At 60.3% G+C, this 25,198-nt stretch overlaps 1 protein-coding gene across 17 annotated transcripts in view; it reads left to right on the top strand.

The window, feature by feature from the left end:
* The window catches only part of KIF1A (kinesin family member 1A), a 74,152-nt gene extending 49,487 nt beyond the window's left edge, over window positions 1-24,665 (top strand). For 7 of the 17 annotated variants that reach the window (XM_063108515.1, XM_063108461.1, XM_063108494.1 and 4 more), the window contains 17 exons: window positions 1,070-1,188; window positions 1,960-2,015; window positions 2,353-2,461; window positions 3,325-3,391; window positions 3,491-3,575; window positions 6,068-6,173; window positions 16,105-16,219; window positions 17,271-17,404; window positions 18,605-18,666; window positions 19,097-19,242; window positions 19,645-19,845; window positions 20,317-20,394; window positions 21,120-21,244; window positions 22,288-22,446; window positions 22,967-23,159; window positions 24,075-24,193; window positions 24,623-24,665. In XM_063108515.1, the coding sequence (XP_062964585.1) occupies window positions 1,070-1,188; window positions 1,960-2,015; window positions 2,353-2,461; window positions 3,325-3,391; window positions 3,491-3,575; window positions 6,068-6,173; window positions 16,105-16,219; window positions 17,271-17,404; window positions 18,605-18,666; window positions 19,097-19,242; window positions 19,645-19,845; window positions 20,317-20,394; window positions 21,120-21,244; window positions 22,288-22,446; window positions 22,967-23,159; window positions 24,075-24,193; window positions 24,623-24,665 (1,917 nt within the window). Of the gene's footprint in view, window positions 1-1,069; window positions 1,189-1,959; window positions 2,016-2,352; window positions 2,462-3,324; window positions 3,392-3,490; window positions 3,576-6,067; window positions 6,174-8,716; window positions 8,744-14,881; window positions 14,906-16,104; window positions 16,220-17,270; window positions 17,405-18,604; window positions 18,667-19,096; window positions 19,243-19,644; window positions 19,846-20,316; window positions 20,395-21,119; window positions 21,245-22,287; window positions 22,447-22,966; window positions 23,160-24,074; window positions 24,194-24,622 lie in introns of all 17 variants that reach the window. The other 10 variants (XM_063108500.1, XM_063108465.1, XM_063108459.1 and 7 more) reach the window with 3 other exon arrangements.
* Window positions 24,666-25,198: the final 533 nt, after the last annotated feature.

Raw genomic sequence — 25,198 nt, 5'->3', positions numbered from 1 at the left:
CGGGAGCTTCCCCGGGCATGAGGACACTGGGCCTCCAGCATTAGGGGCCCTTGGCAGGTTTAAAACTAGGTGGAGGGGGCAGATATGAGCCCCCAAGGCCCCCCCCCCATAGCAAGCTGTGGGCAGATGTTCATGCAGGGTCTTGTGCAGTGGTGGCTGGGGTTTGCACGGGGGGCTGGGGGCGCCAGAGAGGGCAGCCATGGCCTGGGCATTGGGTGTGGGAAAGAGGCAGGACATCGGGCACAATCCTGAGAAGCTGGGAAAGCCAGTGGCAGGAGAGTGTCACGAGCTGGGCTGCCAGGATGGTGGAGAGACAGGCCTTTTGGGCGGAGCTGCTCTGCGAGGCTGGAGAACGGGGCTGACGGGCTGCAGGGCAGGGAAGCTAAAGCCGCCAGGCTGGGCCCAGCCTGAAGCGTGGAGACTTGGCAGATTCATTGGTGGAGCTGCCGTAACAAAGTAGCACAGATAGGACAGCTGAAAACAGGGGGATTTACTGTCTTGCAGTTCTGGAGGCCAGAAGTCCAGGCTGAAGGTGTGGGCAGGGCTGGCGCTTCTGAGGCCTCTCTCCCTGGCTTGCGGACAGCCGCCTTCTGTTCCCTCTGGGCGTGTCTGTGTCCACATCCCGCTTTCATAAAGGCAGCAGTCATACTGGGCGAGGGCCCACCCTGATGACCTGGCTTTAGCTTGATCTTCTCTGTAAAGGCCCCATTTCACAATATGGTCACTTCTGAGGCCCTGGCAGTTAGGACTTCAACGTGAATTTTGGACTGCAGGGGGGACACAGTCTAGCCCACACCCTGTAACTCTTGGCGGGTGGGTGGGACCCAAACACCTGCTCGAGCTCTGTGTTCTAAAAGGCCAGCTGAGCCACGTGGCCCTTTCTGACTGGGGTGTGTGCTGGGAGCAGAGGCCAGGCGAGATGGGCCCCGGTGAGCAGTGTTGCCCCTGCTGTGGCAGAGGGTGGGTCAGACCAGCCCCAGATCTGGCCTGAAGCGCTTGGTTCTGCGCGGAGGCTGAGCACTTGCTGAAGCGACTCTCCTTCCTCCCTCCCGCCCGCCTCACCCACCAGATTGCGGTGGAGGTGACCAAGTCCTTCATCGAGTACATCAAGAGCCAGCCCATTGTATTTGAGGTCTTCGGCCACTACCAGCAGCACCCGTTCCCGCCCCTCTGCAAGGATGTGCTCAGGTCAGCACCCAAGTTGTGGGGTTGGGGGCTGCACCCCCCAAGCCCCTGCCCAGTTCAGTCTCGAGCCTGCAGAACCCACCCGCCTCCCTGTCTGTGCAGGAGGCTGTTTACCAGGGTCAGCGGGACAAAGAAAGGGTTCAGAGCTCTGGGCCTGCACCTGGTTTCTCCCCTTCAGAACTGGGGAGGGGCTTTCTTAAAGAGCCTCACTGGCAGACCTTGACTTGACCTCTGGTGGGGCATGGGAAGTGTCCAGGGGTGGCCCAAGGGGAGAGCTTTGTCCCCTCCAGACCCCCGCTCAGAGTGCAGGGAGGACGTGGATAAGTCTTGGGCTCCTTTTCTTTCCATCTCCATCTCCCTCCCCTCAGCTAAGGAGACTGCAGGGTGTCGGGGAAGAGAAGGACCATGAAAGAAGAGACTTTGTTTTGGGGGTGCTCGGCCCCAGGAGCCTCATCCATCCTTGGGAGTGCTCTGTTCTGGAGCCCCTGGACTGGGAACCAGAGCTTAACCCTCACCCCAGTTTCCTGTGACCTTGTGAGGCCTCGGTTGGGGTCTGGGGTCCTGAGGGTGCCTCCTCTCCCATCCAGACTGGTGGAGGCCTGAGAACTGGGGCTTTCCTGGGCCTGGTGGGAGGAAAGGAGGCAGGGACGGGCTCTGGGTCAGCAGCTGCTGCCTCCCTCTGCCGGCTCCTGCCCTGGGCTGCCCGCTCCAGCTCCGGGTCCTGCAGACACCAGCCTGCTGGGTCGCCTCATGCTGGTGCTTCTCTCTCTGCAGTCCCCTGAGGCCCTCGCGTAGACACTTCCCTCGGGTCATGCCTCTGTCCAAGCCAGGTAGGCGGGGTCCTGTGCTGGTGTGGGCAAGCATGTTCTCGGGTCTCATGCCTCTGCCCTCTTCAAGGGCTTGTGCCCTGGTGTGTGTGGCCCTGCGCTTCCCCCACCTGGGGCATGAAGAAAGTGAGAGTCACATCTGTCCCAAGTCCAGTGCAAGGCTGCTGAGGCCGCACTGTGCCCAGGCCTGGGGCGGGGATGGGGCTGCTGATTGTTTCTCTTAGTGTGATGACGGGGGGTGGTGTCCTAGTGGCCTTTGAGGACCCCACCCCCGGCCTCCTCTCTTGGCATGTGGGGGTTCAGGTCTCCCACCAGCACATGCTTCCCTCTCACCCCCCAGTGCCTGCCACCAAACTTAGCACACTGACACGGCCCAGCCCGGGGCCCTGCCATTGCAAATACGACCTGCTGGTCTACTTCGAGATCTGTGAGCTGGAGGCCAATGGCGAGTGAGTGCCTGTGGTGGTGCCCATGCTGGGCTTGGGCTGGGCCTTAAGGGGTTGGGGGGGTGGAGGGGACGAGGCTTTGAGCAGCCGGAGGGCTCCCAGCACTGAGTCAGCAGGTGTTTATTGAGCACCTCCTATGCCAGGCCTGGGGACTAGAACAGGCAAGACCCCTACCTGGAGGAGCTGGCATGGGGGAGGCAGCTGGACAGACAAAGATGTGAATTGGTGGCCCCCGGGGTGCTGAGCACTTGGACAACAAACCAGGGGTGTGGGTCGGGGACTGGGGGATGGGGTGGCTGACGTGGAGATTACAATGTGATCGAGGGACATTTGAGTAAAGACTTGAAGGAGAGGAGGTAGCCTGCCTGGTGCTCTGGGGAGCAGCTTGGAGCTGGACTACGGCTGGGGTATAGCTGGGGCGAGAAGCAGCTGGGACATGGGCTCACGGGCTTGAGTGGGGCCTGCTGCAGACTTTGGCTCTTGCCCCGAGAGGGACAGGGCTGAGGAGCTGTGCTGCCACTTTATCCAGACCCTCTGGCTGTGGGGTGTGGGTCGTAGGGGGCAGGGGAAGCAGGGAGACTGCTGGGGCTGTTGCAAAGACCATGCCCAGAGGGGTGAGCCTCACCTGTCTCCCTGCCGGACACCCTCCCAGTGCAGTGGGCGACGCTGGGGTGGGTGGTGGTTGAGGTGGCACACTGGGCGTCTTTGCCCCCAGCTGACCCTGGGGCCCCCCGATCTTTACCAGAACAAGCGGCCAATCTCTTCCTGTTTTCACCCCTGCCCACTCCAGGGCCAGAAGCCTGTGCTGTGGGTGGGGCAGGGAGGAGGGGCCAGCCACCCGCCCCTCACCTGTGTCTCTCTTCCAGTTACATCCCTGCCGTGGTGGACCACCGTGGGGGCATGCCATGCATGGGGACCTTCCTCCTCCACCAGGTATGAAGCCCTCTCTGCCCTTGCCCTGCCTTGTGCCCCTCCCCTGCCCTGCGTGGCCCTGGGCCGCCTGACCATGTCCTCTCTTCTGGCACCTGGCAGGGCATCCAGAGGCGGATAACCGTGACACTGCTGCATGAGACAGGCAGCCACATCCGCTGGAAGGAAGTGCGCGAGCTGGTCGTGGGTGAGTCAAGCGGGTGGGGGCTGCCTTGGGGGCAGGGGCTGGGCTGGTGCGAAGAGTGTGGACCTCAGGCCGGATGCCTGGGTTCTAACCACAGCTCTGCCCCTGCTGCTGTGTGACCTTGGCTAAATCACGTAACCCCTCTGTGCCTCAGTCCCTCGCCTGTCGAGGAGAGCCCTGGGCCCAGTGATGACTCCTGGATTTCCGTTTAAGCAACGCACTCGTGTGCCAGGTCTGCTGTAGCTAAGCCTGCTAACTGGGTGGCAGAAAACAACAGATGTTTATCATCTCACAGCTCTGGAAGCTGGAAGTCTAAAGTTAATGTGCTGGCGAGAGGCACGTAGGGGACAGTCCTCCCCTGCCTCTTCCAGCTTTGGGCGGTGGACTGTAGGTGCATTGCTGCAGGCCTGTTTCCATGTGGAGTTCTCTCCTCTGCATGGCTCTCATAAGGACACCAGCCATACTGGATTAGGGGCCCGTCCCACCCCAGCATGGCCTCATCTTGACTCAACTTATTGTGGCTGCAATGTCCCACTTTCAAATAAGGTCACATTTGGAGGTACTGGGGCTAGGACTTCAAAATCTCTTTTTTTGGGAGAACACAATTCAACCCAGAAGAATCACGAAGGGTCTTAGAGTTTTTCGTTCTGTGACCTCGTGTTTTAAATGCAGGTCTACTGGAAGCGTTTCCTTGCTAAACTGTACAGACCCCGTCTTCTCACTTTCCATTCGAGTGAGTGGTCAGCTGGAGGTGCCCGCCCAGCCCGCCCCACCCTGGAGCAATGGGCCCTGCATCCCAAAGTGCAGGGCTGTGGGCAAGGAGGGTCGGGGGACACCAGGACAAATGCTTTTATTTCACAAGTTCTGGTGTAGTTCATGCAAGTTGGGAAAAGTGTGGAGCAAGCATGAACACCTCACTTTAGATGTTGTTCAGGGCGAGCCTAAAAACGGTGACGGGATTTAAAGGCAAATATCAGGCTTCTGCACCTGGCCACACTGCAGGGCAGGGGACACGGGATGGTGGGGTGGGGGGAGGGCAGCACCCACATGCTGACATCCCGGTCCAACCCCCAGGATCCCACCTTTACTCCCACCTCCCTTTCTGAAAATGCAAACAGGAGTGCCTGTTTATGTAGGAGCATAAGGGGAGCTATTTAAAGGGATTTGGGGAGACACTGATGTGAACACCAAGGCCCCCACTCAGGGTTAAGGGGTTTGAGGTCTGCCTCTCTGGGTTCCTTAAGCAGACTTGTGACTGGACTCACTTCACAGAGCAGATGATCACTTTCTGGGGGGCAGCTGGCCACTCTTCTGCTGCCCTGGGACCCCAAGCTCACAGTTCATAGCTTCCCTGAGCCCAGCTTGCCTCCCCGGAGGGCCGTGGGACTTTCAGGCCCTGGGAGATGGATGGCACAGTGGGGAGGGGTCAGCAGAAGGGAGAGGGTCCAGGAGAGGCCCTGGGGTGACTGTGAGCTCTGTGTGGGTGAGCCTTCAAGGCTGGGGGTGGGGTGGAGGTGTGGACAACAGAGCGATCAGGTCCCCAGTCTCTGCCCTGACCCAGGACTCGGGACTCGTGGGTGTTGTGGGCCAGGCATCCGATCAGACTGAGCAGGCAGGGCGCAGCTGGGGGCAGCACTCTGGCTGCTTTCTTCCGGCTGAGCCCTGCCCCCACCTGGGCCCTGCCTCCAGCATGGGGGATGAGCCCCACACCCTGTCCCTGGAGGGGAGAAAGGACACTTTGCCAGGAGCCCGCACCTGCCTTCTCCCAGAACCAAAGTCACATGTCAAAGTTCCAGGAACAGGGTGGGGCACTCCCAGTGTGGCTGACACAAAGTCCTGGCTGTGTCCTGGCGTCCACTTTGTCTCCATGTACAACGGAGGGGAGGGAAGGCCAGTCATTGACAAAGAAAATGTGCACACATTTGCTCCTCAGAGTGAGTAGAGCGATCACTACCAGGGCAAGAAATGATTGGGTAAGGCCAGCAGGCAGGAGTCCTGTCTCACAGCAGCTCTGAGTCTTTCACAGACGCACAGACCATCAGCCCCGAGTGCAGGCCTCTTAGAGGGCTCTGCTGGAAAGTCCCCTTGCAAGGAGAGATTTTATGGCACGCATAGTTTCCTTACTTTTTTCTCTATTGTTACTATTTCTGAGTATAAAGAGAAGAGAGAACCCTTCTTCCTTCTCATCTTGCTAAGATTTCCTTTTCCCACAGTTAGGAAGGCCGGTGCTTTCTCTCCGAGCAATTGGGATCTCAGTCAGGGGAGGGGGTGTTAATGATGGCTGAGAAACAGAGCCCTGACCGCGGGAAAGGGCAGCAGAGGTGTGACCATGGCAAAGGACACTGTCATCCAGGACCCCAAGTGGCCTCCTGTCTGTCCCTCTCACCAGGTGCTCTCACAGCCACGTGGGGAGCCTGGGCCAGGCTGCCAGTGGGGCCCAGTGTCCCTACCTGTCCTCCCGGGAAGTGACATTTGGCCCTTTGCCTTTCCCATAGGTCGCATCCGAAACACTCCTGAAACTGACGAGTCCCTGATCGACCCCAACATCTTGTCTCTCAATATCCTCTCCTCTGGATACATCCAGCCGGCCCAGGATGACCGGTGAGTCCCAAGAGAGGCAGCAGCAGCTTCTGTTCCCTGCCAGAGACAGGACCGGGTCAGCAGCCAGGGCATGCTCCCAGCCGCCACGCCCTCGGCCACCCAGCCACACAGGGTCCAGCCACAGGACGAGTCCAGTCCCTGACCCTCCTCTTGACAGCTGAAGGAATGTGTGGTGAGGGGAGGCTGGTGGTCCCTCGGCTCCTTTGTTGACATGTCCCCTGTTGTGGCTGGTTCACGCATTCACATTCATCCTGTCACCCAGCAGAGGCGCCAGTGTTGGGGCTGGAAGATGAGCCAGGGCCTGACCTTGGGAGTTTCTAGGTGGGTGGGTGGTGTGGGCTGTGGACGGACAAGCAGGCCTTATTTCCGAGGACCACATTGCTCTGGGTGGGCCCATGGCCTCTGGCGGGTGTCCTGGGGGTCACAGGCTGTTTAGGAGCTAGCTGTGTTGTTGGTCCAGCAGCCCAGGAGGAGGCCTGACTGTGGGTGCTGCTGGGCGCAAACTTCTGTCAGTGGACTGTCCCTTCCCAAGCTCTCGGTGTTGGCCAAGATCCTCACAGCCTGGGCAGTCCCAGCCCAGTGACATCTGGGCAGTGGAGGGGACATTTGGGCCCCTGGAGACGTCCCTGGCCGCCTTATCAAGGTTAGCCAGGATGGGCAGGATGAGAGAGAGCTAGCCTCTGAGGCTGACCAGGGGTGGCAGCTGAGGACAGCTGAGAGCTGCCTGCTGGGTGGGCACATCCAGCTGGCAGGGCTGTGTCTGAGATGCTGCTCTCCAGGGTTTGGGGAAATGAAGCAGGCGCTCCAGAACCCCATCCTGGCTGCTCCTGCGGCTCGACCTGGCCCAGCATGCAGAAGCCAAGAGCTGACCCTTAGAGCTTGAGCTGTGGGTGTCTCCACAGCTTCCTGGTGGCTGCATTTGTAGGAAAAATGTCCCGAGGGCTGGGTGTGCTTGCAGAGGCGGTAAGGGGACCTCACTCCTGCAAGGAGAGTCAGGGTCCACCGGAAAGAGGGTCCTGGGGGGTCATCTCCTATTCTTCTGACTCCTGGGTCCAGACAGAGTTCTGTTTCTTCATAGACACCCCAGGGAGGGGCTGTCAGGGGGTCATCCCTCAGCACCGGGGCTAACGTGGGTGGCTTCAGAGGGGAGTCAGGGTGGGGGCAGAGTAGCATTGGGGAGCAGCAGGGTGGGGGCAGAGACCTGGGCAGGGCAGGAGATGTGGCCCTGCTGCCAGCTTTGCCCGGGACCTTCGAGAAGGAGCCCGCCCTGCACACACGTGCACAGGAGGGTGAAGAGTGCTGGGGGGGTACTCGCATGAAGTTGGCACCATGACTGGCAGGCTGGGAGGTCACACCTGGGAGAGGGAAGGTGAGGCAGACAGTGAGTGGGCCACGGCTCCAGGGATTCCTCTGGCCTCGTTTCTCCCGTTGCCACGAGACACACCCTGTTCGTTGCCACGAGACACACCCTGTTCAAGTGCGGAGAGGCCTGCCCCCCCTTCCCCACAGGTGCTACTGTAGGGTGTGGGCCACTGTGCCGTGCTGCGGTGGGGACCAGGACCCCAGAGGGAAGGGCAGGGGCCACGAGGGCCCATCTGCCAAGCTGAGTGACTCTTTGGAGCTGGAGAGGCTCATTCCCCTGACCTCTGACCTTCCTTTGCCGCAGCAACTCCTGGGGTCTCGAAGCAGAAAGGGAGTATTGTGGGTGATGGGGTGTCTCCAGGCTTTCTCCATGCACTGAGGGCTGTGTTTCTGGGGTCTTCCTGTCCTCCCCCCACCAGCCCAGCTGATGCAGGGTGCCCTGTGGGGCTTGGCCATGACTAAGTCCGAAGGTGACTTGGGAGGCGGGTGGGGTGCATGGCTGGACCTCAGGCCGGTGGGTTTTGGCTAGGCAGATTCACCCTGTTCCTGGAGGTCCAAGAACTCATCACTGCAGGGGCTTCGATCCTGCTCCCTGGGGCTATGAGAAGTGAGGCCGGTCCCAGGGTAGCTCTGGGGACCATCCAGTTCCAGGTCTGAGGACAGGGGAAGGCGTGTCCCTGGGGTGCAGCGTAGACCTTGCTTGTAGCTGCTTTGGCCTCTGGCTTGGCTCCTGCCCATGCTGGTGCAGCCCCCCAACCCCCAGCCCTGCCCCAGAAAGGTCTCCATCAGGACCCTGCTTAGCCAGTGGCCCCAGGCAGGTGCCATTCTGTGGCTTGGCTGGCCGGGCCAGCGGGCCCCTCCCCCCAGGGCCTTCCTCTTCCCTGGATGGTGGCTGACATCCTCGGAGCCCCCTGATGGGTGGACTGCTCCGAGGCCTTTCTCTCCCGCAGACGCTGAGGCTCAGGAAATCCAGTCCTGGTTGTAGCCCCGGGGCCTGGGGCTGCCCTTGCGCTTTGCCACGGCCTCGGCCCCTGCCCTGCTCCAAGGCCCTGCACTTGGCAGCCTCCCTGGTCAGAGTGGGCCTGTTGGCCACAGGTGGCTTCCCTCCGCTGTCCTCCCGCTGCTGCCTCCGCCGGCCCCCGCCAGCCCTCACTAACCGTGTGATTGTTTGTGTTTTGCAGGCAGTTTCTTGATTCGGACATACCTAGGTACCATTTGTGTCCCTTGGTTTATTTCAGCCTCTTCTTTCCTCCCTCCCCTTCCCCGTTCACCCACCACCACCCTGAGAGTTTGATTTCCAGCTTTTCGAATTCTTCCTAAACTGGCTCACCTTTCCCTCCTGTTTCTCCCATCTTTATTTTCACTTCCTTGGAATACTGTTTTGATTTTTTTATTGCTCCCCCCACCTTGGCTGAGTCCCTTTTGCCCCCCACTTTTCATTTTGGCTGCTTCTGTAGTCCCCCGCCCTCCCTAGACGCTGGCTGGCCTCCCGCTCCCCCACCACCCCCAGCCTGCTCGCCCTGTGCCGATGCCCCCGGCTGGGTGGGCGCAGGCGTCCCCTGCATGCAGGCCACTCGCCAGGCTGCCTTGGGCTGCACCATCTCGTGAGGAACAGCCCCACCCCTGCAAGGGATCGTGGGCAGAGCCGGGAGCACAGGGAATGCAGGCAGGACCCAGACACCAGAGACTCACGCTACAGCATATTCCACAGCTGTGGGCGAGCCCCTTACCAGGTCAGGCCAGAGGAGGGACAGCGGCTCCAGCCACGCTCCTCTGGCCATGACCACCACACATCCTTTTTGGAAGTGGCAGGTGGTAAATTCATGAAGACGTTGTCCCACTTTCAAATGCACCAGACACAGTGGGTCCTGGGCAGGAGAGACTGTGGTTTTCTTTCCGCAGCTTGAGTGAGGCCCCTGCCCACCCGGCCTGGTCAGGGGTCAGTGAGGCCCTGGTGGTGGATGTCATCAAGTCCCTAATCCAGACTTTGTCCAGTGAGAACTCAAGCCTGTTGTGGGTGGAGGGCGAGACTGTCACCTTCTGGGCCCTGCAAGATTGTGGCCAGAGCTTCATGGCAGTCACCTTGTAGGTCAGTTTTTGAAACGATGAACTGAGCAGCTGAAAACCTTCTAGCACATCATATAAGCCTTTAAGCTGTACAGCAGGAGGTGCAAGGTGCCAGCCCCTCTCAGACGGAGCCCCAGGTCATGGTGGGTGGGCATGGCCAGGACCTTCTGAGGCCCTGTCCTCCTCAGGTCAAGGTTGTGATAGTTACTGTGACTTGCCCCAAGCAACTGCAGCCCAAGAACCACTGTGGCTGGGAGGGGACCCCACAGGGCAGAGGGGCTGTGGTTCCTCATTGGTGCATTCACCTATTTCGATGAACAGATCTTTTCCAAAGACTGCTGCAGGCCAAGGGTTGTATCAGCCCTCCCTGGGGGCCCAGAGCTGGGTGAGGCAGAGACCCTGTCAGTGGACAACTATGGTGGTGGCTGTACTTGATGAGGGGCACAACCCTGCAAGGCCTGAAATAGGGGTCCCCTTCTCCCTGCTTTTGCTCTGGGCGCACTTGCTAGAGGAGGAGGCATGCTAGCTGGTCCTGGAGGTGAGCTGGCCTGGCTCAGGCAGTTTCCATCAGAATGATCTGGGGCTCAGGAGCCCATCTGCTCGGGTTTATCTCCTGGAGGGGAAGCTAATTTAGGAGCTGTTTCCTGGGCTCCCACAAGCTTCCAGGCCCATCAGTATGACCTCATGGTGTGGGGGTAGATGTCTATATTTTGTTCCAGTTTGAGTTTGTCCAACATTTAGGTTCCATAACTTCCATATGTTTGAGGGAGTACTCAGGCTGGTTCCAGACTCCCCCAGATACAAACACATGGCGCCTCCAGGAAGGCTCCAGATAAAGCAACCAAACAGTTGCATGGCAGAAAGAGCGGAAGCTGACTCTCCTCAGCGGGGGCCTCCTTGTCAGTTCCCTGGACTTTGTGAGGCCTTTGCCCCTGTACCTGGGCCAGAAGGAGAGGATGGGCCCTACTGTGGCTAGTCCCCCATTCCAGAGATGAGCTTGTTGGTCCCTGGTGGGCAGCAGGCCTGGGGCTTGGCCTGCAGGAGGAGGCCTCGAGCTCAGAGCACTGGGAGGGAAGGAGAGGGTAGGGGTCAGAGCCTCAAGACTCGGGCTGGAGCCTCCTGCCCAGGGCCCAGTTCTGCACGGCGGGGAACCGGTGCTGCGGGTGGTGCTGCAGACAAGCAGATGGAGGGGCGTGGCAGAGGGAGGGTCTTATTCCAGACCTCTGAGTGGGCAGCGACCCTTGAGCCTTACAGCTGCAGCCTGGTTGAGCCATTTGATGATTGTGTGAATGTGGACAAGTGGTGGAGCCTTCTGGAACCTTCTGGAATCTTATTTTTCTTCCCCTGGGAATGGGCATAGTAAGAGCTTCTGACTCAGGTGGTTTTGAGATTAAATGAGATGATCCACAGAAAGCTCTTAGCACAGGGCCTGGCACGTGTAACTTTATAAATGTGAGTTGCGCCACTATTATTGCTACTTGGTTAGTTTTTAATGTAAAAATGCATAGCTCCTGAGCAAAAGTTTGTTTTTTATACCAGCCATTGCCATCTTGCTCATGGGGCTGCAACTGAGATGCTGTGGGTGTCGCTCTCTCCCTTACATGCAGACACAGAGACATCGTGAGAGTTGTGGAGGGCAAGGGTGTTTGTGACATAATCCGTATTTTAACAGAGATTTGGCTTAAATGTCTGCCCAGGTTACTTGTATCTTATCCAGGGTCTCCCATGCCACCTGCCCGGGTGGATCTGCTCCGAGTGGAAGGTCAGCCAGACCCTTTGGAGCCAGGGTTCCCCTGAGATGTTGACGAGGACGTCGAGGAGCCCCATGGCCCTGTCATCCTCACCCACCCCACCACACGCAGGGTCTGGTTTCCCCAAAGAACTGTCCCAGCTCTGCTGCCCTGAAGCTTCTCCAACCTCTTCAGGAAGGGTCCAGATGCAGGGTCTCGTTGAGGCCCTGTTCCTCAGTTTCCCCTCTGTCCTTCCATGCTGTGCCATTTGTGAGGCCACGGCACGCACTCGCTCACTCATCCGTCACATACAATTGAGCCAGTCCTGTGAGCCACATCCTGTGGGATTAAAGACTAAATCAGGAACGGTCTGCCCCCAGGAAGTTCAGAGTGGAGGTTCAAAGCCTGGCCATGGAGCACTCTCCTGTGCTCTCCCCCCATCCTTCCCCCGCCCCCTCTCCCCTTCATCCCCACAGCAGATACCGACCAAGCAGGCGCTGTCCTGGTCCTGAGACACGGCAGTGATGGGACATGCCAGCCCTGCTTCAGCACCCAGGGCCCAGCGATGACCTTGCACAGGGAGGGGGAGTGTGGGGGGCAGTCCCAGTGTGGAGATGGCACCAGGGAGGGGCTGGCTACCTGAGCTGGGAGCATGGGCGGCACCGTCAGCACAGAGGCCCGGGGACAGCCGGGAGTCGGCTCCCAGCCAGACCGAATCCTCACCTGGCATTTCCTCTGAGGCCAGATGTGCTCCAGGATCCCCATTCTCCTGGGACCATGACTTCCAAGGCCGAGCCCTGAGATACAGACCTTTGAGAGCGGTGAAATTCAAGATCACCTTGAGATCTGTTCTGGGCTGCAGCCCCAATGCCTGCCAGGTGGAGCCTGGGCCAGAGCCATACCCTGTTTTGCTGGGTACCTGGTGGGAGCAGGGCGCACCTCTCTCCAGCCACACTCCCCCTCCCTGCTTCCTGTTTCTGTCGACCTTGTGCCTTCCACCTGGCATACCTGCCATCCCAGCTCTTGTGCCCAAATCTGCAGCAGACCCAGCTGCAATGCTGCCTCCTGCAGGCAGCCTTCCTGACCCTGCCCATGTCCTCCTCACCTATGCAGATCTAAGATCTCTGCCTTCTCTGTCTTGATCTAGTGAGTATTTGTCCCCAGGTCAGGCTTTGAGCTCCTGAGCGTAGGGACCAGGTTTTCCAGCTTCATATTTCCCCACAGGACAGAGCCCAGGGGCAGGGCTCAGTCAGGCCAGGCAGGAGCCCGCAGCTGCCGGCAAGGAGCTAGGAAGAAGGGACCAGGGCTGACCAGGACTCAGGGAGGTGGAGAGGCCCGTGCTGACCTGCAGGGAGGGCTCAGGTTGCGGCCCTGGCTCTGTCTCTGGCACATCCCAGCCCTCGGGGTGTCCGGCTGTGCCTCCTCGAGGGTGTGTCCATTGTCTGCTGTGGCTTAGCCTGTGGAATGCCAGTATCAGGCTGTAGTGCCAGGTTCAGGCTGCTGGTCCATTCTGGCCCAAGAGCTCTCGGGCTGAATGGAGGGTGGTGTCCCTTGGCTGTGTACTGAGTTATACCTGACCCTGAGTGCAGAAAACATTCCCCTGCTCTTAGCTGAGTGATTGCATTTGGTTAAGTCTCCTGCTGGGATCATGTTCCCTATGGGAGAGGAGGTGCAGTCCTGGCTGCAGTCTGGGGACTCCATCCCAGATCACTGCTCTGGTGAACCTGGGCCACCCCTGAAAGTAACACTTTTTCTAGAGACGTACTTCCCAGAGCATCACGGGTTGAAGGCTTGGGGGTTCGTTTTCAGGTTCTCAGTGAACCTGTCTGCGTCAGGATGCCCACCCCACCTGGCTGCTTGCCTACGACGGCCGTGACGCTCCTGAGAAGAGTGGCCTTGTTTGCACAGGCTTTGATGGGCCGTTTGTAGCAGGCGTCCTTTTTGGTCACGTTCAGAATAGCCAGGCGCTCCGGGTGGCGAGCCCAAGATGCTGATTCCTCCCATTCTGAAGGCCCAGCAGGGATGGGACCGACCCCATTGAGCCTCTGGCCGGAGTGGGTAGAGTCTGAGGCCCCTGGAGCCTTGTCCTGGGCTCTGCCCATGTGCACAGCCCTTCCCGTTAGGTAGGGCAAGCACGTGCTCCCCACTTTACAAATCCGTGGGGGACCGAGAACTGCCCAGGTCCCTGGAGCCTGTCTGTGGCAGAACAATGTCCTGCCTCTCTGAGCGAGATGAGGTGGAGATAGTGTTTCACAGCGTACGCCATTGTGTTGGTCAACAAAACTCTTTCAGTGAGTTCTCAGTTTGAGCATTGAGTTCCCTGTCCCAGAGCTGAATTGGGGATGAGCCTGTTTCTAGGCCCCCATGACCTGACCCCTGCAGTGGTCAGAGGTCCTGAGGCCAGAGGAGAGCCATGAGAGAGGCCCCACCCTGCTCAAGCCAGCTGCTTGGATCAGGATGCTGGCTGGAGGCCCCCAACACTCCTCAGTCCTGAGGCCCCTCCTCTCTGCTGCAGAAAGAGCTGCACTGACCGGCCTCTTCCTCCTGAGGGAGGGCCCTGTGCCACCTGCCTAGCATCTCTGCCTGTGCAGCCTGGCCCTGCCTGCCACTCCTTTCTTTAAAATGGGGTTCTCAGAGTGCAGCATGTAGGTGGAGGGGCTTAGGAAGTAGGAGCAGCAGGCAGGGGCTCGGGGTGGCCTCACTGGAGGGAGGGACAGAGGTGAGGGCTGGGCACTCAGGCCCTGGTCCCGGCCATTCGTGGCAGGGCCTAGGAAGGTCCCGTCCCTGCCCTGGACCTGTTTCCCCTGCTGTAGAGCAGACCGGGTACAGGGGGGTCTACAAGATGATGGAGCAGCTGAGCTGATGGAGGGGACGAGATGCTGCCCATGGTCCTTTAGGGACTGTGGAGGCAGGTGGACAAAGGGGCCAGCACTGAGCCAGGTGCGAGGACACGGGACTGTGGAGACCCTCGGGCTGCATCTTACCCAGGGCATTGCCGTGATGATGACAGTGATGCTGACATGGACCAGGCAGGCCCTGTTCTCATCGTGCTCATTAGCTTGTTTAGTCCTTGGGACATCTTGATGAGGTGGGAACAATTCTGCTGGGTCATGTGGCTGTGAAGCGGCTCCTCTGCTTTGAATCTGGGTGTTCTGGAGCTGTTTGTTTTGGGCCAGGCTGCAGGGGCCCCGAGAGGGCCCCGGGATGTTCCAGGAGAGGAGGGGGTCCCTCTATGCCTCCCTTGTGGTTCCAGGGGCACTCACCTGGTGCAGCTGGGGCCGGATCCAAGGCTCTCACTGCAGACCTGTGGGAAGGGGGCATCTGCAGTGCCGGGGCTGGGGGCTCCAGGGGGCCTGGCACCCCTGCCCTGCACACAATGAGAGCCTGGCGGGCTGTGGGATGGGCATTCAGCAGCCCCTGGGGCTGGTGGGACCCGGCACTCACCTGCCTTCCTCCTCAGCTGCCCCGGGCCCGCCGGACGGTGCTCGTTCTGACGTCTTCATTTCTTGTGTGTGTGTATGTGTGTGTCCTGGCTGCCTCCACCTTTAGCGTTTCATTCGGAAATGACACTAGGTACAGCTCACGTTTCTCTTCTGCACTCGCTTGGTCTGTCCTCTTGCTTTTCTGATCCTTTGTCCTCCAACGTCTGCCTGTCCTCTGCCCCGTACTCTGCTGCTGTCCTCAACCCTGTCCTGGATCTCTCCTCAGTGACATGTGTCCGACAGCAGCCCTGCTCCAGTCCCTCTGCCTCGTTCCATGTCCCGGACTGTGCCGTGTCATAGCTGGGGCAGCGCAGTGCTGTCTGTGCCCCAATGTGGCCTGTGTGCCCCGGTGAGCCTGTGCTCCGCTCTAGGAAGGTGCCTGGCCGTGTTGGAGCATGTGCTGTTCCCGGCCATTTGTGTTGACATGTCTCTGCACTGTCTGTAGGATGCTTGGATGGGAACTGGGCAGGGCTGGGTGGACGGCGGGGACGAGAGGTGCTGACCGGTGCTGCCAGGGGTCTGTGGAGCAGCCACATGTGGATCGAGTCAGATTCTCCAGCTCAAATATGACCGGCCCTCACATGAGCACCTGGCTTAAGGAGAGCTTAGGAAATCTGCCTTTCGGATGGTTGAAAATAACCTGTCGTGTAACAGGAAGCCCTGTTCTGGGGCAGAGAGCCCCTGGAGTGTCCGAGGAGTGTGATGGGACCCCTGGTGGATCTGAGTCCTGGCTCCTGGGATGGCCCTGAGCTGCCCCGGGGAGGGGTTTGTGGGCCGCTGGCACACACTCCAATCATTGTCTTTCCGGGTTAAAGATGAGGGACAGAGAGGAGGCCACTGTGTCCTTCTTGCTGGTGGAGCGCTGCTGTCGGGGCTCGCAGCAGTCGCGCTGTCCACAGGGGCTGCCTGGTTCCCACCCCAAGCATCCTCCCCGTAGAGGCTTCCTCTGACGGAAGGCGAGTTGGCTGATGGAGGAGAAGGGCCGTGGAGGGTTTTGACAAACCCGGGCAGGTCCCCTTCAGGTCCAGGGAGAGACGGTGGCACCTCCATACTCAGATGGAGGCTGGGGGGCCTGGCCCCGACTTCGGCCCCCACCCGTCTCCTCCCCGGTCCTGCGTGAGGAGAGGTTTGTCCTCCCTGGTGCCGCCGCTTGGGCTTCCAGCCCCGACTCCAGCAGCTCTCCCTGCAGGCCGCCTCGCGTCTCTGTCTGTCTGCCTGCCTGCATGTCCCTGTCCCAGCTGAGAGCAGCCCCACGCCATTGTCTGTTACCTCGTCTGTGCTTCCTTGCAGGACCTTCTACCAGTTTGAGGCTGCGTGGGACAGCTCTATGCACAACACTCTCCTGCTGAACCGTGTCACCCCTTACCGCGAGAAAATCTACATGACCCTCTCCGCTTACATTGAGGCAAGATACCTGTGCCCAGGCCACTCCACCAGAACCACCTGTCCCCTGTGCTCGAGGTGCTTGTGAGGGGGTAGTGGGAGTACCTGTCCGAGTACCCCGGACAACCCCAGATGACCTCATTTGCTTCTCAGAGGACAACTCAAGTCCTTGAGTCAAATCTGTGAACTTGGAACAGTAATGCTCACAACTAACCCTGCCATTGTCTCAGTGTGTAGATTTTGTCCATGGGGTTGCAGGAAGGCTGCGGCACCCACAGACATTGCATCTGTGCTCCAGGTGGCACCAAAACAGAAGCACCCCCCCCCACTCACCGTGCTCCCAGGACCTGCAGCCTGTGGGCTGTGGCCACATGGGAGGTGGTTGGAAATGTGGGTGTTTCCAGCGGGGCCCCACAGTTGAGGGGGAAGGAAGCTTGGGGATGGTGGAGGTGGGGTGTCTGCAGGCGATGCCACCTCTCCACAGAGCCCAAGTACGCTGGCTATGCCACGGGGATGTGTGTGGCCACCTTATGAGATGGGGGTGGGGTCAGGCTGAGAAAACGCTAGCAGAGCTCTGTCCCAGCAGTTCTCAGTGCACCTTGGCCGTGCACAGCAGGGTTCCTGCTGAACTTCAGGAAGACAGAGCAATGAGCTGCTTAGGAGTGACATGCTAGTCCAACTGAAGACATTTTCTGTGGTGTTTTAGCATTAAAACATGCATGCATAGACAGGGTCTGGTTTGATCCTCATGTATATTTTGGGGTATATCACCCTGATTTTATGGTGAGGCAGCTGAGGCTGTGCACTGAGGCCCCACTCTTCAGGCAGCTGCCTGGAGGCAGAGCCTCGGCTCTCGTGGTGTATCTGGCCAGTATCTGGCTCTGCAGCAGGAGCAGAAACTCTTCCATCTGGGTCTGAGGCCATGCCTGGGGCCCTGGGACGGTCTGGGGCTGCCAGTCCATGCTGGGCTCTTGTGCCGCAGGAGCAGGTTAGAAGGGGGTGTGGGTGGCCGAGCCTGGACATGCTGGGGGTGTCCTTGTGCCCGAGCCCCTGCCTCTGCCCGCTCATCACAGATGGAGAACTGCACCCAGCCGGCCGTCATCACCAAAGACTTCTGCATGGTCTTCTACTCCCGCGACGCCAAGCTGCCTGCCTCGCGCTCCATCCGCAATCTATTCGGCAGTGGGAGTCTGCGGGCCTCGGAGAGGTAAGCCCACGATGTGGGCAGAGCGGGAGCCGCCTCGTCCACTGCCCTGTCATGGTGAGGACCACGCCCAACTCTGCATGGAAAGTGGCCCTGGGCACACCCCAGCAGCCTGACACTCACGTGACTTGTGTCTGGGGAGCCCTGAGCTCCCACGCAGGCTGGTTGGGGAGAGGAGGACCTACCGTGCTCCTGGCTGACTCCAGTGCTTTGTTCCCTCTCACTCGCCTTGATGGTGGTCAGTGGAGCCCACAAGCACATGCAGGAGACCCTGACACCATGTCGAGGGATTCGAGGTGCTCACCTGCCCTGCCGGCTGACCTCCCCAGGGACCATGGGATCTGTGCCATTGGGACTGCCTGAAGGAAGAGCTGGATAAATACGGGGTGTGGGGGCAGCTGGCTGGGAAGGGGGCACTCTGGACAGAGCTTCCCGCAGGATGCGTGCTGAGTGGCTCCTCTCAGAGGCTGGCGGTACTTGAGAGGAGTCGGACATCAGATGCCAGGGGCTTTCTTGCCTCTGACCTCTTCCCTGCGTTCTTGGGGTGGGGGGTGGGGAGGAATGCATCAGGTGTCAGGGCAGGAGGGAGCAGCTGCCCTCCTCAGGAGCAGGGACCGCCAAGGCTGCTGGGCACCCATGGTCACCTTCAGTGAGGCTCTCTCATGGTCTGTCACATGGACCCAGTGTCCAGGCCCACCCAGGGCACAGCTGGGGAGGGGGAGCCTGGGGGTCAGGACTCAGTGGTCTTGAAGGCAGGCCATGATCACTGGGAGGTCACCTGGTGATGGTGGGACTTGAGAGGGTCACTGGGGTGTCCTGGGAGCAGGACAGCTGCCTAGTGGGGTGAAGGGCCTGTGGGGCTCTCGATGGCCCGGAGAGACTGGTGATGCCAGATGCTGGGGGTTTGGGGACCAATGTGCTCATACCACCTCTGTCTCCCCATGGGCCGGGACAGAGCTGAGGCCTCTATGGGTGTCCGACACATCCTTTTTGGGGGTTTCAGGGGGATCTGGGATGGGGACTATTTGAGCAGGGGCTGCAGCTCAGGGATCCTGACTCCCCACCGCCCCGTGCCAGGCTGCCAGGCTTAGGCATGTGGTGGGTTTTGTGCCCAGAGTACATTTGATGGTGGTGAGAGGCCACTTGTGTGTCCCTCTCTCTGTGCCTGGTGACGACGTGTGCCTCTCCCTCTGTTCCCTGTAGCAACCGCGTGACGGGAGTGTATGAGCTCAGTCTGTGCCATGTGGCTGACGCGGGCAGCCCAGGTAGGTTTCTACCTTGATCTTCCCGGCTGGGGCAGGAGGCGGGGCCCTCGTTTCTGCCTGCTTGGCTCTGTTCCACTCTAGTGACCTCAGCTAAGCTTCCATTTGGGAGGGGCGGGGGTCCCTTGGCTGCCAAATACAAGTGCTCACCTTATGGCTTTTGGAGTGACTGATCAGGGGTGGCAGTGAGGGAAGGGAGTTGGGCTTCCAGCTCCTGGGCCGCCCAGGTCACAGCCGAGGTGGTGGGTCTAACTGGCCCCCTGGGATGCCGGGCTAGACAGCTTCCTGTGGACCGTGTGGGGCCATGTGGGTCTGTGGGCCCCGGGGTGGACCATGGGCCAGCTGATCGTCCCTCAAGGGGAGGAGGTTTCAGCAGCTGGACAGCTGCTCTGGCGGGTGGGTGGGATAGGAACAGAGTGTCCGTCCTGTGTAGGGATGCAACGCCGGCGTCGGCGAGTGTTGGACACATCCGTGGCCTACGTCCGGGGAGAGGAGAACCTGGCAGGCTGGAGGCCCCGGAGTGACAGCCTCATCCTGGACCACCAGTGGGAGCTGGAGAAGCTGAGCCTCCTGCAGGAGGTGAGCCAGCCCCGGAGCCCCCTGCCCTCCCTCAGCCCTTTGCCAAGGCCACTAGTGCTGTAGAGTGGCATGGCCCCCACCCAGGAGCCTGTGCAGGGAGGACAGGTGTTATCTGCTCCCCACGGGGCACGTGCTGGGGCCAGGAAGCGGGAAAGGGAAGGAGGCAGCATGTTTGCTGGCCATGAGGGACCTGGGTCCCGTCAGCAGTGTGGTCCTAGGATCTGTGTGCTCATTTCACACACTGAGGGCCACTGGCCATAGCCCAAGGGAAGGACAGGCTCTCCTGGGGTCTGACCAGAGGGCCTTGCTGCTCTACAAGGCCCAGCCCAGCCCTGAGGCTGCCCGGGCCCCTGCCCTCCCCTGGCTGGTGCAGCAGGTGAGACCTCGTGGTCTTGTCCGAAGGTCGAGAAGACGAGGCACTACCTGCTCCTGCGGGAGAAGCTGGAGACTACCCAGCGGCCAGTCCCTGAAGTGCTGTCCCCGGTCTCCAGTGAGGACTCCGAGTCCCACGGCTCGTCCAGCGCCTCCTCCCCGCTCTCTGCAGAGGGCCGGCCATCACTCTTGGAGGCTCCCAACGAGAGGCAGCGGGAACTGGCCGTCAAGGTAGGTTGAGCTGGCTGGTGGCACAGCCCTGGTCCTGGTCTCTCCTGGGCCCTGGGCCATTCCTGGGCAACTCCAGTGACCTAGCCTTGTCTGTGGCTGGCCCCGGTCAGCGCTATCAGGACCTGGGAGCACGAGGGGTTTGTAGTCCCCTTGTCCACTGCCCCCACCTGCACTGGAGGTGTGGGGCCTTTTCCTGCCTCCTCCCCAGGCAGTGACCTGCCCTCTCTTGAACACCTGCTGAGGGTGCTCACCACCTCCATCTGGAGCTGGTCCTCTCTGGTCTGCCCCTGGGGGTTTCCCTAGTTTGCCCAGCACCTCAGCGGGGTGGAGGTGCTGCCCACCTTGACTGTTGTATGTAGCCCTTAGCCAGTCTGCCTGTGTCTGGGGAGGGGTGGGCAGAGGAGGCTGCAGACGGTGCCAGGCAAGCGGGTCCCGGGAGGCTCCGCCTGACGGTGCGCTTGTCCCCCACAGTGCCTGCGCCTGCTCATGCACACCTTCAACCGCGAGTACACCCACAGCCATGTCTGCATCAGCGCCAGCGAGAGCAAGGTGGGTGGCTGGGACTGTCAGGGCCACGGGGCTGCCATGGAAGACCCCTTCCCCATTGGGAAATGGCAGTAGGGTTTCCTTCGGAGCGTACCCCTCACAGCCCAGAGTGACACCTGGTAGCCGAGTGGCTGGTTACCCTGGGCCCGAGGCCCGTGAGCCTGGGCTTTGTCTGCCTGGAGTCTGCCAGGCCCTTGCAGCTCCCGCTGTCTTCCTGTCCCAGCCCTGGCTGGCCTGGGCCTCGCCCAGTGCCTCTGTCCTGCTTGAGTCTCTTCCCGTGGCTGTTGTTCTTCCTCCCGGGGACCAATCCTCATCCTGCGGCCTCGTGCCCTCCCGAAGCTGAGTGGCTTTTGCACTGTCCCACAGACTCCGTGGGCCGCCCTACTCTGAGTCAGGAGGACAGGTGTTGGATGGAGCTGGCACGAGGCGGCCGCTCAGAGCTCACCCACCCACCCCTTGAGGAGATGACAGGCCTGCCTCGAACCCCTCCTGACAGCGCAGAGCCCAAAGTGCTGAGAGGGGCAGGATGGGCTGGTGCAGGGTCTGGGACAGGGTCGGGGGTCTCAGGGAGCCACCTGTGAACTGAGGCTGGGAAGAGGGGTGGGGTGTCCTAAACAGAAGGTAAAATGTACAGAAGCAGCCACTGCAGGGGGTCCCCATCCATGGAAGCCCGGAGGCCGTCCCCCTTCCCTGTGTCTCCTGCAAAAGCCACCGTCTCTCTTCTGCAGCTCTCTGAGATGTCTGTCACCTTGCTGCGGGACCCATCCATGTCCCCTCTGGGGGCAGCCACGCTCACCCCCTCCTCCACCTGCCCCTCTCTGGTTGAAGGGCGGTACGGTGCCGCCGACCTGAGGTGAGTGAGCTCCAGCTCCCGGAGAGTTTTCCTGCACCGGGAGCCCACTGATGACAATGGCTGCGATTTGGGGGCACAGAGCACAGAGCAAGTGGGGCAGGATCGCTGGGAGTCTTGGGTGGCCACACGCATTTAGGGCAGGGGCTGGCATGGCGCCGCCCCGCCCGTGGCCCCTCTTCCTGTGCCTTCTCCACCTGTCCCAAGCGGTTTTCTGATAAAGCAGAAATGTAAACCCCCATGTGAATAAAACCAGAAACGGGTGAAAAACAAACAAACAAAAAACACCCAGAGAAGTTCTCATAGAATACTCAGTAGGAAAAAAGTTTTCAAAACAGAACCTGGGGAGGTGTGAGGCCACTTGGCAAACAAGAATGTCACTGTCCTAAGTGCGGTGTTTGGAGAGAAGATGCCCATGTCGTCAGCAGCGCTTATGTCTGGTTCTTGAGATTTCAGGTGTTTTTTACTTGTTTTAAAATGCCTCCAGATTTCCAAATTTTCTTAAAAAAGAAAGAGGAAGGCATCAGCCCCTGGGTCCAGCATGCCATGCCTGCGGCTACCTCCACTCCAGCGGTCCCTGACAATGTGTGTCACCCTCGGTTTAATTTTGGAGATGATGATGTGTAAATGTCACCACAATTTTTTTTTAAGTGAAAAAATATTACCAAAGATGCTTTAAAAAATATTCATTTTGGAGATGAAGAGATGCAGGATCTGCTTTGACAGGGCGAGGAGGTGGGGAGGCAGGAGAGCCCGTGGCAGAAGGGCGTGGAATCTCACACAGCCGGGCACTGACTGCACTGGCCCGGCCTGCCTGGTCACCATAGTTGTCCCCCGGCTCCTCACATCATACCCAGCACGTCCTGGAATCAGGCAGACACTTGGCTGCCCTGGAGAGTGGGCCCCAGGAGCTCCCACTGTGGACACAGCCAGGCAGACCCCAAAGGCTGCCCTGTGGTGGCTCTGACAAGGATGAATTCCAGGCGGGTGGTCCTGGCCCAGCAGCCTCCCGGCAGGATTTCAGTGGCTTTGCTCTGCCTTGCCAGGACACCACAGCCGTGCTCACGGCCGGCCAGCCCAGAGCCCGAGCCGGAGCTGCTGCTGGAAGTGGACTCCAAGAAGCCCCCCTCCCCTGCCCAGGTGACGGAGGCCGACAAGGAGCCCCAGCGCCTGCTAGTCCCTGACATCCAGGAGATTCGGGTCAGGTGTGTGGCGGCCTGCCTGAAACAGGAGTGTTTCTAGAGCACTGCCCAGCCAGCTCTGCACTGGCAGGAGACAGGCGGGCACCCCTGACCTAAGGTGGGAACATCTCTGGACCTGGGGGGTGGGTCAGGCAGGCCTCCGCTGACCCATGTGCAGTGGCTGGGCATGAGCAGGAAGTGCAGGGTGAATGGGTGGGTCAGAGCCAGAGCTCAGAGCTGGGAACTTCATGGTTATGGGGCATGGTGGAGCAGCTCTGGGCAGCTTCAGCTTTTTTGCTTGTTTCCCCATTTTACAACTGGGGAAACAGGCCCAGAGATGGGTTGGTGGTTCAGATCTCCATTCTCCTGGGGTAGGGTCCTGCCCACTGTCCCAGGATGCCTCGGCCCCCTTTCTGACCTCCGAGGTGGCTGGCACTGCTGGGGGCCTGGCGTGGGGTGGTGGGCAGTGGGCCACATGCTGGATCCCCCAGCCCCAGCTGACTGCCCAGGAGGGCCCCAGCGAGCAGATGTCCCTGCCCCACAGCCCGATCGTCTCCAAGAAGGGGTACCTGCACTTCCTGGAGCCGCACACGGCAGGCTGGGCCAAGCGCTTCGTGGTGGTGCGGCGCCCCTATGCCTACATGTACAACAGCGACAGGGACTCCGTGGAGAGGTTTGTGCTCAACCTGTCCACGGCCCAGGTGGAGTACAGCGAGGACCAGCAGGCCATGCTCAAGGTGCGGCCTGGCCCGGCTCTGGGCATGTGCACGGGAATCGGGGCCAGGGGAGGGCAGGAGCCAGCGTCCTCTGTGGTGGGCCCTGCATGGGAGCGGGGAGGCCCGTCCACTCACTGCCAGGCTGAGGCCCTCCTGTCCTGCCCCACAGAAGGCAGAGATGCAGGGGTTCCCTCTCACTGTCCCTCTGCTGTCCCTGTGGGGTCTCTCTGCTTGCCTGTGGGGCTCATACTCTTGGTGACATATAGCGGCAATGGGTGCTGTCATCTGTGGGTGGGGCAAGCATTAACATGCTCCTATGCAATGTCTGGTGCCCAAGTGCCCTCCCCCTGGGGACACTTGAGGGGGGTGGTGGGAGCCCCGTAGGTTCCCCTGGTCCCTGGCTTTGTCCCCGCTCCTCTCTGAGCAAGCAGTGGCCTGGGCGTGTGCCAGGAGCCCTGACATTCTTTCTGCTGGCTGAGGAGAGAAGATTCCGCAGGCCATCTGGGAGGCAACTACGGTGCCCTCTAACTTTTGATTCATTGTGGTGGGATGGGTGGCATGAGTTCAGCCTGCCACCCATGCCTGCCACACCAAGGGCAGGGACTTGGGAGAAGATGCTGGGATGAATGGGGCCCAGCCATGCAGCTTGGACAGGGTTCCAGGGAAGTGACCACACCCTGCAAGGGGCAGACGCAGCTGTGGCATGCAGAGTGGTGGAGGGTAGCCCTGGGACAGGGTGTGCTGGCCGTGGAGGCTTCCAGAAGGGAATCATAGCCCTTTGTGGGCTCAGCAGAGCCTTTCCCACTTGGCCGTCTGGCGTGGGGTCTTTCTGGCTTTTTTGTCCCTGAGGTTTTCCCAGTGGTGCCCCTGTCCCTCCTGCCCATGCTGGCCAGCTGGGGAGGCCTTGTGCCTTCTCACTGGCAGCCTCCTCTGCAGACGCCCAACACATTTGCCGTGTGCACGGCGCACCGTGGCATCCTGCTGCAGGCGAGCAGCGACAAGGACATGCACGACTGGCTGTACGCGTTCAACCCCCTCCTGGCCGGGACCATACGGTATGGTACTGGGCGGTTTGCGCGTGGGGAGGGGCATTGCTGAGGACGGTGGTGCTCGTTTTCGTGTCCTTGCTGCTTGTGAAGTGATAAATCCCTGAGGAGGTTTCCATAATGTGCATCCTCTCCGGGGTGGGCCTGACCTAGCCAAGACAAGTGCCCGCAGCAGGCCCGGGGAGGACAGGCTCCCCCCACATCGGAGGCTCGGAGAGGGGCCGGGGAGAGGACTTGAGGAGGGCCCAGTGGCTCCCACCGAGCCACGGAGACAGGAAGCGAGGTTAAGTCTCTGCTCCGGGTGGTAAGGGAGCGGAGGGAGCAGGCGCTGGGGCACGAGGCGGTCTGCGGGGGCCACCTGCCTGCGGGGGGCCTGGAGGACGTGGCTGGAGTCGATTCCTGGCCCTGACCGCTCCTTGTCTCCCGACCCTCTCGCAGGTCCAAGCTCTCCAGGAGGAGGTCCACCCAGATGCGGGTGTGAGCCGGAGCCCTGCTGTGACAGCCCCCGCCCTCGTCCCCTTCTGCCCCATCCTCCACCACCCAGCCCTTCCCCACCAGACAGCCAACGACTGAATCCCCTGCTCTGGGGACACCTGTGTGGGGCCCAGCAACCTGCCCCCCTCCCCCCGACCGGGGGCCTCGCCACATGACTGCTGTGCTGCCTGCTGAGGCTGCGCATGTTGTTTCATCTTTCAAAACGTGCTCTGGGTGGAAAGAGTGGGGAAGGGCCGGGAACACCAGAGGGCACAGGCCTTTGGGCATCGCTGTGGTTCTAATATTTTTTTAAGCATAGACAGACTTATAATTAATATACATTAGCTAGTGACATTGAAATGGCCCACTCAGAAATTAACTATAAGACTGTGTCCTATTTATAAGTATTTATTTCTAATGCCTCCACGTAGACCTGTAAGATTCAGATGGACTCCCCCACCCCTGCTGCTGTGTGTTCCCACGTGCGTCTCCCAGGCCTGTTAGGGACGGATGGGTGGGAGCAGTCACCTTGGAAGACCA

The sequence above is a fragment of the Cynocephalus volans genome, chromosome 1 (genome assembly GCF_027409185.1).
Source record: "Cynocephalus volans isolate mCynVol1 chromosome 1, mCynVol1.pri, whole genome shotgun sequence".
NCBI classification, from domain to species: Eukaryota; Metazoa; Chordata; class Mammalia; order Dermoptera; family Cynocephalidae; genus Cynocephalus; species Cynocephalus volans.
Note: the sequence above shows the minus strand (reverse complement) of the source record. Positions and strands in the feature narration are given on the sequence as shown.